Below are 13,676 nucleotides of genomic sequence, written 5' to 3' on the forward strand. Positions count from 1 at the left end.
CTGGTCTAGTGGGAGGTATCCTTGCCCATGGCATGAGGTTTGGAACTAGATGATCTTTAAGGTTCCTTTCAACTCAAACCATTCTGTGATTCTATGAATTAGACTGTTTTTCAGTTATTAGCTAAAAACAGGTACCCACAAAACAGGTAACTAGCATGGTCAGACTGAAGTGCAATAGTTCATTCTTCAAATTTTAAAGGGAAACTCAGTTTCCCTTTAAGTCCCTAAGACCTAAGTCCCCGTTCAATGTAAGTCTTTCTTGTAAGCAATAAAAATACTAAGGGTTAAACCAGTGTTTTAACAGTTAATGGGTTCCTCTACTTTTATCAAAGGAGTTAATGTTAGCAATATGGCCATGTTAGAGGGAACTTTCCAGCTGCTTGTTCAGTGAGTTCAAGAATTGTGTCTTCAGTTGCTTTGTTGCATGAAAGATGCAGCCATATTCTAGGGCTCCTAGCAGAAAGAATGGATGATGGCAGCAGGGAAATTATATAAGCACCCAACATACAGAGTAGTAGAAACTTTCACTTTCTATTCCACAATAAAAAGATGTCTACTTTGATATGCTATAATCTTAAAGTTAAAAAGATTGTAGTCTCCAGGTACTCTGTTGGGACAGGGGATAATTGGAGATCAGTTATGTCTTGTCTGTAAGTTTCATTAGGGGAAAAGACCCGAAAACCCAAATATTTCTTTTCAAGTCCACTACAAGAAGAAGCAAGAAAATTGTATTTCTCAGATGTGGCTATTAAAGGAATTATAATAGTTCAGTTGAAGAAGTACATTTTTAAATTGTGAGACACCATGGAGAAAATGAGAGGAAAATACAAAAATTAAGATTAAGATATGTAGGAAGGGAGAAAAGAGTAGGACATAAATAAAGGAAGAAAAGAAACAGAAAACTTGGTTAGTCTAAGTATTATATGCACTAAATTAAATAGATTTCAGTGCTTTTTGCTGTGGTCTCTCGGGAGCCAGGTAATGGTTATAGCACATCTAAGACACTCTCAAGGTGTGCTTGACATAGCAAAGCCTGTTAGTATCTTGAATGAATTCTGACTTACTTTTCTTATTTCCAAAACTAGATTTTGGTTTCTCATTTTAAAGTGCTTCCCACAATACTACTTTTCTGAAATTAATAACTTCAGTAGTAGAAAAAGCAGTATAGCTGTATATTGCCAAAGTTGTTTCTGTCTATAACACTTATTTTAAACTTGTCAGAAAACTGATAAAACACAGAAGTATGTTGTGAAAGCAAATATGCTCAAGAGTGGAGACAACTTGGAGTTAACTGATTCTTTTTCAACATTATTACTGCATTTTTAAAATGTTTTCATTTTTTACATGCCTCAGCAGGTAATATAGGATAATTTAATGACTGAAGAATTTATAGGGATAGGCTGCTTTATAGAAAGCCTAAGTTCAGTGGACTTTTTCCTGCTTAGAAATGAAGAGAAATGAGATTGTTTCGTTAGTGTCATAAACAGCTTGGTGATGTATCTCTTCAGGATTTCTTTATTACTCTGCTTGAAGCTTTTAAGAGCCTGCAGAATGTGACTGTAGCTCGTTATTTTGGTTTTGACTGTAAAATTATCTTCTGTGTTCTCCTACTGTGTTGATTCTGTTGTCTTGGTGTGTTTCTTGTTGTTACAGTATCTTAAAAAGATTCGGATTAATTTGAAGGTATTGTACTACTCAGGAAAATAATTTTGAGAAGCAATATATATCTGAATAATGGCGCACACAGATACCTGCATCTTAAAACTTGTAACAAGGCAGCTAGTGTACAACCTTTTATCATTTGATCGTTGTCTCTAAAGCTGAAATGCAGTGGATGAGGTTGTTTTTAAGTCATATGGGTAAAGATACTGTCTCCATACTGTCTCCTTTGTTTTCCTGTTAATGGTAATATTAATGTGGTTCCATTTAATATCACTGCATAAGAAAGGATATTTCACATATCTTAGACTTAAAAGAAGACAGATCCAGTAATGCTTCCCTACCCATTACTTTACTGTCAGTCATTTTAGTGTCCTTTGATTGTGTAAAACCCATCTTTGCTAGCTGTCACTGCTATCGTGTCTTTTCATCCTTTGCTCCCCTAACAACTTCCCTGAGCTGCCCAGTTGCACTAAAGCATGCCTGATGGCCTGCAGGGAAGTTCCTCTAAGTTCTGAAAGACAGATGGAAATCCATGCATTTTTTCAGTATCATGCTTAGTTTAAAGCAACTGCTGGCAATACAGATAGTCTTTGGTACATGATTTTTAATCTTTTATGAGCTTTTATATAGCATTCAAATGCTAATAAAGAAATGCAGATTATCTTGTGTCTGACTACACATTGTCATCCTTGTCTTTGAAAGGAACACATGTAAACAGCAAGCTCAGTATTAGCCAGTAGTGTACCCTGACATCATCTTGGGCTGTATTAGCAGGAGAATAGTGAAGACATCAAGGGATGTCCAGTTTGGGGATATCCAATAAAAGTAACATAATGATAAACACAAGTGTATCTAGTGAAGAGCCACCAGGCTGGTGAGCGCTGGAGCCCTTGCTTACCCCATGAGAGGCTGAGTTCAGTCTAGCCACTGGGCACCTCAAAACTGCAAACCCAGTGCCTACAAGAAGATCTCTAGGAAGATAGAGTAAGGCCCTTCACAACAGGGCATTGTAGGAGGACAAAAGAGCATCAGTTGAACAGGAGATTCTGACTTGGTATAAGGAAAGACTTCCTCACTACTGCCAAGCAGTGTTGTGAGCAGTCTCCATGCTTGGGAGTTTTCAAGACACAGGTGGCTAAAGCTTTGAGCAACCTGGTCTAACTTCATAGCTGACCTTGCTCTAAGCAGGATGTTGGACTAGATACCCCCTGAAATCATTTCCAGCCTGATTTGTTCAGTAATTCGATTCCTCATTTGCATTGTTGAGAACTTTTTCTTGAGGCTTATATTTATGGGGAAATAAGTGGGAAATTATGCAGCAATATGCTGGACTCATATTTAGATTTTCCTTATTTCTAAAGTCACTGCAAACACCAAGATCGTCCATTACCTTAATTTTTAGGGGAATAGTTGCTTGCTGTCCATCATTGCTAACTGTAGCACTTTTAAGAACACATCCTTGAGAGATAACAGGGTATGCCTGTACTTTGAACTCTGTTATCAGGAAATCAAGCCTGTTACATGTGATATAAAGGACATACCAATCATTTGCTAAATTATGGCAGTTTGAACCTTCTGACCTACTCTGCCTTGCTTTCAGTGGGGAAGGTGGAGGGGGGGGTTCAGTCTCTACTGATACAGTAGCTACATATACCTTTTCTTTTTCAGAAGTCAAAGGAGCTTTGTCTCATGGTCTCCCAGTTAGCCCTATCTCAAAAGATTGGTCCCTGCTTATATCTCTCCCTGCCCTTTTCTGGGAAGCATGAATAAATATATTTCCTTTTTTTATTTTGTCCTTATTGATCATCCAAAGAGCTCCTTTTTTAATCACTGTGTAGAATAGAACTTTAGTTCTTATATTATTAATTACATACAGGTTACATGTGTGGAATTAAGAACTTAAAAATTGGTATGTTCATTTCAGATTGTTTTAAGGAGGCATGTGGCATTACAAACATTTTTCTTCTGTTTGTAGCTGTCTGTGTTTTTAGTGGTTTTTAGTTTGGTTAAAAGGAGAGAGACATTTCAGAATTGCTGTTGTCACTTGTATAACTGCTATTCTGTCTATTGTTTCACATTGACTTTTTCCCTTTTTGCATTAATGGAATTAAAAATCATACAGTAGTTACCTGTATTGTGTATATTTCCATGTTAAAGTATCTTAATGAATTTTCTATTAAATCAGAGGAACAGCAGCATATGCAACAACAGACAATAAATTCTGTGGAAGGTAGAGGATAAGATTGCTGATACATATGTAAGTTTCTTTTCTTAATGGTGTGGATTTTTTTAATGTTTTTAGTGTGTAAAAAAATACTTCAATTTCATTCTTCAGACTGTTACTTTTGTTACTCTTTCAGTCTCTGAGTTTAGTGCAAAATTTGGATAGTTTTATGAGAGAGTTAATTGCCTTTTGCTCAATAGTAGTTTATGAATAGGACTACAACATATCTGTATACCCATTGCATGACCCTTAATATTCTTTCAAAATATCTTCGCAAATCCATTTTAATTTTCTGGGTTTTTTTACTTCTAGTAAACTGCTTCTGCAACCTAGTTTGTAGAAAGGGTAGCAAAGGGAAAGAATTGAAAAGTATTTGCAATTTAGAGGGATGTGTTCACAATATAAGTAATGTACATCAATAGAAAAGGTAACAAAGTTTGTCATGAACATCCAGAGAGTTAATTTCCTTTGATCATCTCCCCCTTTTTTGTTTATGGTTTAGATTTGACCAGAAAGTGTAGATCAGAATTTTTCAGTAAATTCCTTTTCAGTGTCTGCAGAGGTGTTGGTTGTTTTTTTTTTTAAAAAAAAAAAAGGGAAAAAAAGAAAACTAGTTTCAGCAAGAAAGTTGTTATTATTTCTTTCAGAGTTTGAGTTTTGCAAGTACATGCATATTTGGATGCAGTATTATTTTTTCACAGTGACAGCACTACTGTGGATTGGTTAATTAAAGAAAAAGTCTGTTCCCTGAAGAGTATCTTTGGCATATTGGGGATATTGACTGATTGTTTGCTTCAAGAATTCCACATAAATTTCATAGTTTAGTAACAGTTAAAAGTTTCTTTAATTATTAATCTTACATTTCATTCAGCTACTATCTTGAAAAATTACTGCTCTAGAACTTACAGTGAAGGGAGGGTATGTAAATATGCTAAGGGCCATTTCTGAGCTGCAAGGGTCAGCAATGCTACATCAAAATGTATTTGAGCCATGTAAAGTAAAACTACATGCACATATTGGCACTTTGAAAACTGCCTGAATATTGAATTAGCCTAGCAAGTAATAATCACTCTATCCAGAATTAAAATAAATAAATATATATATATATTTATTTAATTGAATATCTGAAAATATAACCTCTGTGACTAGTGGGAGTGGAGAGTTTTAAAATACACAATTTTTTTATGTTTTATCCAAGAGGATAAAACCCATTGAAGTAACAGTTTCAGAGTCTTTGTGTAAACTGTTAACTCTTCATTTGCTTGGGCAGTGAAGAACAACGTTTGCAGTGCAGTAATAAATTGTGTGAACAATTTCTGTAGCTTCTGATATCCCCCAAATCTGTTTAGATATGTTTCATCTGCTATAATAGCAATTTATTTCAGTTATATTCCAGAAATGCCAATATTACTACTATTAAACATATTTTCATGAAGTAATACTAATTCTGGAAAGGGTGATACTTGGTTTAAAGAGGTAAGCTGTTGAATCATTATTGAAATTATATGGTAGCTTAGAAAAGGAAACATGAACAACATTAAAAAAAAAATTATCAAGCCAGACAATTCTAAATACGTTACAAATTCAAAAGTTAATATAGGGTAATATTAAAAGTTGATGCCTTTTGGTTTTAGTGTTTTAGAGCAAGGAAGTTGCTGGCATATTCTTAATTCAGATCTGTTATGTATTTCTCATATCAAAAGAACTCACAATTACAATTAATTCTTTTTTCTACCAATCAATATACATTGTTGGGAGATAAGTCTATTCCTTGTCTTTTTGTTTACTTAGCACAAAATTCAGCTTTGTTAACATGGCAATTTTTGCAAGGGCTGAAGTAAACCAGGAAATAATACTGGTTTAATAAAGTTAATGGTTTGGGTTGCCATGGGAAGTCAAACAAAGAACAGTCTGCACAGAAAATGTGACTAAAGACATGATGAGGTTTTAATAAATATACTTCAGGTTTGTTGCTCTTCGATTAAAATATGTACAATAGACAGAACCATATTGGAGATCAAGGATTATTTTTAATCTGTCACTTCAAAATGAAAGTTTTAAAAAATTGAAGTATTCATCTGTTTGAGCAAAGATGTCATTTGGGTAATGAGAAATCTAATCATGCTTGTTCTGCCACTTGTCCAGATGTGCCTTCCACCTTGGTCCAGCATAGTTCTACTTTCAGTTGGAGACTTTGGCCATTTTACATGCTTTCTGGAGTGTATTGGGGCTGTGCCAGAAACAACAGAAGTTTTCAGCTTTTTCTGATTGTTTTTGGCTGGAGGTAGAGTTGCTGGTGTCCCTGTACTTACGAGAATTCTATAAAGCTATTACCTTTGATATCTCTTCACTTGGCTTTAGGGAACTCTTTTAATACCATTCCTGTTTGAATAAGAGAAATCTTTTATCTGTCTTTGGGGTTCTTTTGAAGTTTTATTCAAGGGGTCTTGTGAGGTGATCATTTCCATTTTTGCCTTCACAAGCTAGATATCTCTGTGTCTGCATCTGTGGAAATACCTGAGCTGGTAGGTATTCTATGACCAACCGTGTGTACCAGTGATTTCTGTGATTCGTGCTTGTACAGTTTTTCATAGATTTAGAATTCTTCATCCCCAGAAACACAAATGAGAACACAAAGATAGATATCTTGACTAAGATGTATAGACAAAGAGAAAAGCAACTACCATTAGACTCCTAAAAATTACCATGGTGACTCTGTTGTCCTCTTTATGTATCAAAAGCAGGTTTTGAGCAGTAAAAAGTTAAATTATATCCCATTCCTTGTTATATGCTTATTGGTTTGTTCAGAGCCTTTCTTTCTGTTAGTGATGCTATTATTAATATCAATATACTGATGAAGTTCACATAGGTTATTTGAATAGATTTTGTGTTAATTGAATCAAATAACAAAAGAGCTAATTGAGACGCTGATCACTTAAACCAGATAATAACAGCCTAGGCAGTTGACTCTAAGCAAACTAAGCATGCATCAGCAGCATTGAACTGAGTAGCAACCACATCCTGTTTCGTTTTTATAAAAAGCATGACAGGAGTTGCTTATCTTTTTTTTCAGAAGCCCAAAAGCAAGTGTTCACTTTTAGGACATGCAAGACTGTTCAACATCCACCAGAGCTCCAGAATTAATGGAAAACTCACTAGTGAAGATTTATTATTAAAGTTACATGACTAAAGTATAACTGCCAAGGAAAGGCAAGGCTAGGCTAGGCTGCAGCAGTCTCTGCCATTAACTGTTGAAGCTGTGTCTTGGTGCAGGAGTGAATCTTTAAGTTTCACAGAGTCAGAGTCACATAAAAGGAAGCACAATTGCATAGTCCAGAAACCAGGAAACAAAGATGAGTTTCAGTCCCTGCCAGTCAGCATGGTTTAGCAGATATATCTAAGGCAGACTCATCTTTTGTAATGTTCATTCCTCCAGTTCTTAAAAGAGATGGAACACTCATCCTGCTTATGAGGTCACTGTAGCTGTCCTAGTGGAGTAAACTCAAAGATAAGCAGCCACCTTTATAGTAATTAATCGAGATGTGCCTTTTATATGTATATTCTACAACACCACCTTTAACATTGCTCTTTACGAGTCATGTTGCAGGTTTGTGAGAAGATCTGTACAGCAGGTTCATTTTCTTTCTCTGACATAAGGCACAAGAATATATGGCAAATATTCGTGTTCTCATTGGACACTGAAAAAGTATCCTATCCAGTGTACACTGTCTAGGTAGGGCAGAAAGAATACATGGGTTGAGGCATTCTGAAACTTCAGGTAGTATAAAAGAGCTTGTTTATCTTGCTGAATCTGGATGTTTGGAACTCATATTTCCTACAAACTGCAAAATAGTATATGGAAGTGTTGCCTCCAAGGAAGTTGTTTCGACAGAATGAGGATCAGAGGCCAATACGTAACAAATGCTTAGAATGCTGCAAAACACAAAAATCTGCTTTGAAGCAAGCAGCTTTAAACAAAGCTTCTAAGCTTTCTCTCTCAAACAGATTTTACTAAACCACATGCAAAAGTACTGTATGTTTAATTACTTGATACGAAGCAAATGTAACATCTGGCAAGAACTTGCGTGTTAAATCATGTTTACCCTTTAGCATTTAAGCTATATGTTTCTGGATTTTTTTAAATGGCAATCTAAAACAGGAATACAGTACTGAAAAAAATGTCAGCATGTTATTTGAAGGAAACAAATTTTAAGTGAAAACTATGTCAGCAAACAAATTTTTCATTGTTTAAACAATTTGTAGATGGCACGCTTCATCTTTTGTTTAATCATTATACTCAGCTTTTTTTCTTTTGTTGGAATTATGTATACTTGTTAGTAAGTGCATTGTTATTTTAGTCCAGATTAAAAATAATTTAACGTAATTGATAGACATTATTGAAGCAGTAAATGGAACAAAAGACTGGAAATGCCTATAAAGTTAGTTTAACAATCTCCATAAAATATGTCTTTAAATGAAGAACGACAGTTTTCTTACCATTTTGTATTAAATATTAAACCAAAGTTTCAGTTACGAAACCAGCCAGATCTGTGATGCGTCAGACTTACGTTCAGAGCTTCAGAAGCTGAGCAATGAAAGCATTCGAAGCTAAGGATCAGAGTTACTACATTTTCAGATACTTAGTGGGTAGCATGTGAACTCCCTCCATGGGAAATTGCTGATTGCTTGGAGAGAAGCCAACCAGTTTTTAGTACTAAGGATCAAAAAGACAGCCAGTGAGAACAAGATCCTTTGAGTGCTCATGTTTGAACTGGAGTTTCATAGTTTGCTACATGTATGGACAGCGTATGTGCAGTCTGTAACCTGACTGAATTTATTTTGGCCTATCTAGACTGCTGTTACTACTGTGACTCCAAGTGGCACAAGAAAGAGTAAGGAAAATTCTGTTCTGTACTTTTGTACTTGGCTTTGGGCTCTTTGAATGTGAGAAAGCCTTCACAGCCAGACTCTGTTGCAAAAGGGGAGGAAGTTAAAATGGGATTTGATGTCATATTGAAAGAAGTAGGATTTGATGAAGGATGCCAGACTACGAGCATGATATATAGGAATAGAGAGAAGGGAAACCATCAAAGGGAAATAGGGCTATAAGATAGGAATGAATAGGCTAGGAATGCAGGCGAGAAGAAAATCAGATGCCCCGAGTAGAAAGAATGAAAACAGAATTGGAAATCAGGAGGAATCTAGGCTGACACTGGGACAGAGAGGAAGGAGAGCAGGAACATTAGAGGACATGTTTGGGCTGGCAGTGGGAGATTTGCAACATGACAGGTTAGCATTTAGGTTTCTCTACACATTTGGCACTGAACCAAAGCACAGGCATTTGTACATATATTATAATTACTCTAAAGTTCTTTGATCTCAAACTGACCCATCTATGGAGTCAAGATGATTTCACAACTTAAGAGTTTTTTCCATTTTTAAACTTGAAAAGGATATCTAAAATATATTCTAAGGAGCTTTAGGTTGGTATAATCAAGTTTGCAAAATCAGAAGGGGTAGATGTTTTGTATAATTGTAGTAGGACTTCTTTTGGAAGACGTATTGTGTTTACTTACTTTACATTATTTCCTGTTAACAAGCTTAATATTAGGATTTGCTGCTTCTTGAATGCTTCCTTTTACAAATGTAGTGTCTTTCATTTTTCAGTTAAACTTCTGAGGAGTACTGCTATACATCTCAGTTTTTGTCAGTAGAATAAACAATGGTAAAAAAGACATCCCATTTGTGTCAGCAACACTAACCTGGTTTTCCTTTCTCAGTACTTATGGGATGCTTATAAGAAGTTGGAAATGTTAAGTGAATCTCACTTCACACACATTTATGATAGATATCTTGCATATTAATATTAGATTAGGCTGTGCTGGATGTGTTTTATAGTTCTTCCCTTCAGAAAACAGTTGTCTGCCATAGTTCAGTATACAGACTACATGATTTTACCATGGAGTCTTGTACTTTATTCTCATTGTATGTAGCTTTAGAAAAGCTCTTACGTCATTATCCACTATTTGCAAAAACAGTCTCCTCTGATTGAAGAATCTGAAAACTGTCCGTACTAACCATAGTCTTAAGTCCCTCTCTGAATATTCTCTCCTCTACTTTACTCTAGAAATAGCCTTTTAGTTACTGTCATGTCATTCTGCTTTAGCAAACTTCAGGCATTATTGGGTGGTCATCCTAAAGACATAGAGACATAATGAAGTTGAGACCTCATTCTAGGTGATTCTTACATGTGGGGTTTTTTCCTTTTTTTTTCATTAGCTCAGTCTATGATTTCCCTTTTGTTCCCAACTCTGATTCTTCTGTGATACAGAAACCTCAATGTTTTCACTGTATCAAATTTGCTAATATCTTCTGATAGAGAAAAATCCTGCACACCCGCATTCCTCTCTTTTTTTCCAAAATAGTAGTATCAAAACATAGGGTGGTTTTGTTTTCTTTTGTTTTCCCTTAGAGACCATCTAGGCATATTAAGGAATGTGTTTTGACATTGTGTTACATGATTCTGTACACACATGCACACACACTTGTGCTGAAATAGTAGCCAAGACACTGGATATCCTGTCTGGCCTAGTAAAAGCAAGTATGACAAAGAAACTGAATGGTGCTGCAGTGGAGGAGTTACTAGTGAGCTCAACAGTGGAGTGAGGTCAAAAGAAAACTGACCCTTCATAGCCTTACCGGTACAAAACAGGTCATGCACATGTAAGCTACTTCAAATTTCCTAAACAAAGTACAAATTTTTTTCTGAAGTTACTGTTCATAATTGGGTTGATAAGCATGCTCTAGAAGCACGCAGCTGATTGAGTGAACTTCCAAAATCATCAGGGAACTCTTGAACTTCTCTGGGAAGTATAGAAAGCAGGTACAGAGAAATATGTATAGCCTATGTTTATGCATGTTTCCAGTATTTAAGGTCTGTATAGAGCAAATCATTGAACTCCAGACTAATTTAAGATCTGAAGTTGTGCACAATAAGGCTTTGCCGTTTATTTTGTGGAAAGGCAGAAGATACGAATTTGGTGCTGAATATCAATAAATATGACTTGTAGATAAATTTCATTTGTGTGTTGCCTTGCACATCAGTTGGCTGGATTACATACAGCTTTGTGAAGACTTAATAGTTTTGGAACAAAACAGTCTTTCCAGAAGTGTAAACAGTGTGTACAGCAGAACAGATTTAATGTCATGTCTGCAGCCAATCATGTACAAAGTGTGGAGAATGTAAGAGTGCTAAAGCTATTTTTTGTGTGTTCAAATGAAAATAAGAACATAGAGTCAGTGGTTAAATACTTAAAGTTTCAGCATTTGAAAAGTGTCCTGAAGCAAAATTGACAGCAGTAGTCAATAACCACATAGATAATTGGCATTTAGTAGTTTGAGTGCCATAACTCTGTTTGAGAACAAATGTCATACTATTGAAAAATAGAATTGCTGTGAGAAGAGTGACCTTTTCATGAGCTCAGTAGGCAGAACTTTGAATCTCTACTCACGCAGCCTGCGTGGGAACAGTCTCATTCATGCATTGGACTGTTTACTTATACATAGATGTCTCCAGAGTGATTATAAAGGGCATCATAAAGACACCTGTTTGTTCTGTTCAAGTCAATTCCAGTGAAAACTGCTTCCTCTCTGTGCCTTAGAAACATTCCTACATCTGAAATCCTCAGGGACAATATTGGAAGTAATCTCCTTGTTTTTGTTAAACACTCTCAATCCAACCTAAAGATCAGGTTCTTAAATAGGATGGAATTGTGTTGCAACTGCTATTTGACAAATTACAGCTAACATAACAGCCATGCTGGGTTAGAGTAAAGGTTTATCTGGCATTCTAACAATTTGTGGTTAAGAGACTTCTGTGTAAGAAATACCATCTTGCATTTAATAGTTGCCAAGGGATTTCTCTGCTGTGATTTTGTACAGTATCCTCCTGAGTAAGTGTTAATTTTTAGCATCCACAGCATCTTATGGTAAGGAATTTCACAGCTTTCATGTGTGAAGAGTGACTTCTATTTGTTTTGATTCTGCATCTGCTAGATTTGTTAGATGCTTTCTCATTAATCTGTTGGAAAACACAGTTGATTCCCATTATCATTCACCATGCTGCTCAAGATGTTACAGGCCTCCCTTATTTCTTCCTTTTCTTTACACCATCTTTTTTCCAAGCTGTAGAGTTGTAGTTTACTTAATTTCTTCCAGTGCAACTGTTTAAGTGCATGATGTTGTTGGCTGTCAAAGGTAATCTTTATTACCATTCTCTGAAGCTTTACTTGTACAATAAAATTCCTGGTGAGATGAGATGCTACAGCAGTAATCAGCATTCAGTATGCAGGCAAAAACACAGAATTTTTACATGGTGATTTCTATATTTCCTCTATTGTTTTCACAGTAATTCCCAAAATGTTGGCTTTGACCATTATGTAAAACTGAGTCAAAATTTTCAAGAATTCATCTAGTATAACCCCAAGATCTCCCTCATGAATGAGAACAGTCAGCTAGGAGTTCATGGTTTTATATATATGGTTAGCATAACCCGTGATTTGCTTTGCAAAAATCTCTTTTGAATTTGATGTTATTTAATGATAAGATTCATAAGGTTTTATACTGTTCTTCATATCACCCTCATTTTCTACATCCCAGTAATTCAGTATTCTGTCAGGAATCTTTTTTTACCCGTCCTATTTGAGATTATCTGATAAGTATAACAAGTCAAATGAATGAAGTCCAGTTAGACATGGTATATTACTTATCTGTCACTTACAGTTACCTTATAGTGGTATTCTCAAAAATATGCTTAATTTCTACTTTTTGAGAAGGACCTGTGGTTTTGAATGATGGTGGAAATTAATACACCATTCTGGTCTGATGTTTCTTCATGTTTTTGGGTATGGGAAAAAGCAATGTAGCTAATATCCATGATATTCCCCCCAAAGAAATATCTCAAGGGCTATGCCATTCATATCACTGATGTCTAATATCACTTCTCCCTGTCACATGTGATATGTGGTGGTGAAGACATGAGAGATCATCTCCTTAGTATCTTTCCCATGAAAATACTTCAGTGCATATGTTTATTTACTGAGAAGAAGGCTCATATTGATCTAACATTTTGAAGAAAGAAGGTATTCTGTAAGGTCATTGTAATTTGATTGTGCATTAACCACATATTCAGAAAAGCCAGGGACTGTTTTGTTGTCATTATAGTGTTGAGTTTTTCTAGTGATGTTTCAAACAAGTTACAACAGTTACATAGATAACAATCCTGATAATTAATAAACTCATAGAAATACTGTATTAATTTCTGAAATGTATACCCATAACAAAGAGAAATAATCAAAACTTTTTTTTTACTTTTTTTTTCTTTTAGGTATAGACAAATGCAGCTTGGCACAGAAAGCAAAGTAGCTGAACTTCTTCATCAAAGTAAGTTGAAGTCCTTTGAAAGTGAACATGTTCAACTTGTGCAACAAGAAACAGCTAAGAATCTTTCACAGTGCCAAATGGAATGTGAGAAATACCAGAGAAAGCTGGAGGTATGTTATATAAAGGGACACTCTACAGGGTGTTACATAGTTGTTATATATTAGAATGTAAAATGGAAAACCTTGGGGAAGAAGTAGCAAAGAACATATACGACTGAATTAAAATCAGCTTCAGTTTTTTAAATTTGACCATTTCAGTGGAAAACAAGATGTAGGGAAGAGGAAGAAGGTTAAACTCTCCTGGAGAGGTAGATAGATGCCTGTATCACAAAACTGGTTATGTCAGTCTA

The 13,676-nt window shown here is 35.5% G+C and overlaps 1 protein-coding gene across 1 annotated transcript in view; it reads left to right on the forward strand.

Moving 5' to 3' along the window:
* PIBF1 (progesterone immunomodulatory binding factor 1) overlaps nucleotides 1-13,676 on the forward strand; it is a 114,446-nt gene that overhangs the window by 53,996 nt on the left and 46,774 nt on the right. Inside the window, exon 10 of the mRNA XM_010003489.1 lies at nucleotides 13,272-13,437. Coding sequence (XP_010001791.1) covers nucleotides 13,272-13,437 — 166 coding nt within the window. The remainder of the gene's footprint in view (nucleotides 1-13,271; nucleotides 13,438-13,676) is intronic.

This window comes from Chaetura pelagica, unplaced genomic scaffold (genome assembly GCF_000747805.2).
Source record: "Chaetura pelagica isolate M959 unplaced genomic scaffold, ChaPel_1.0 scaffold106, whole genome shotgun sequence".
Taxonomy (NCBI): Eukaryota; Metazoa; Chordata; class Aves; order Apodiformes; family Apodidae; genus Chaetura; species Chaetura pelagica.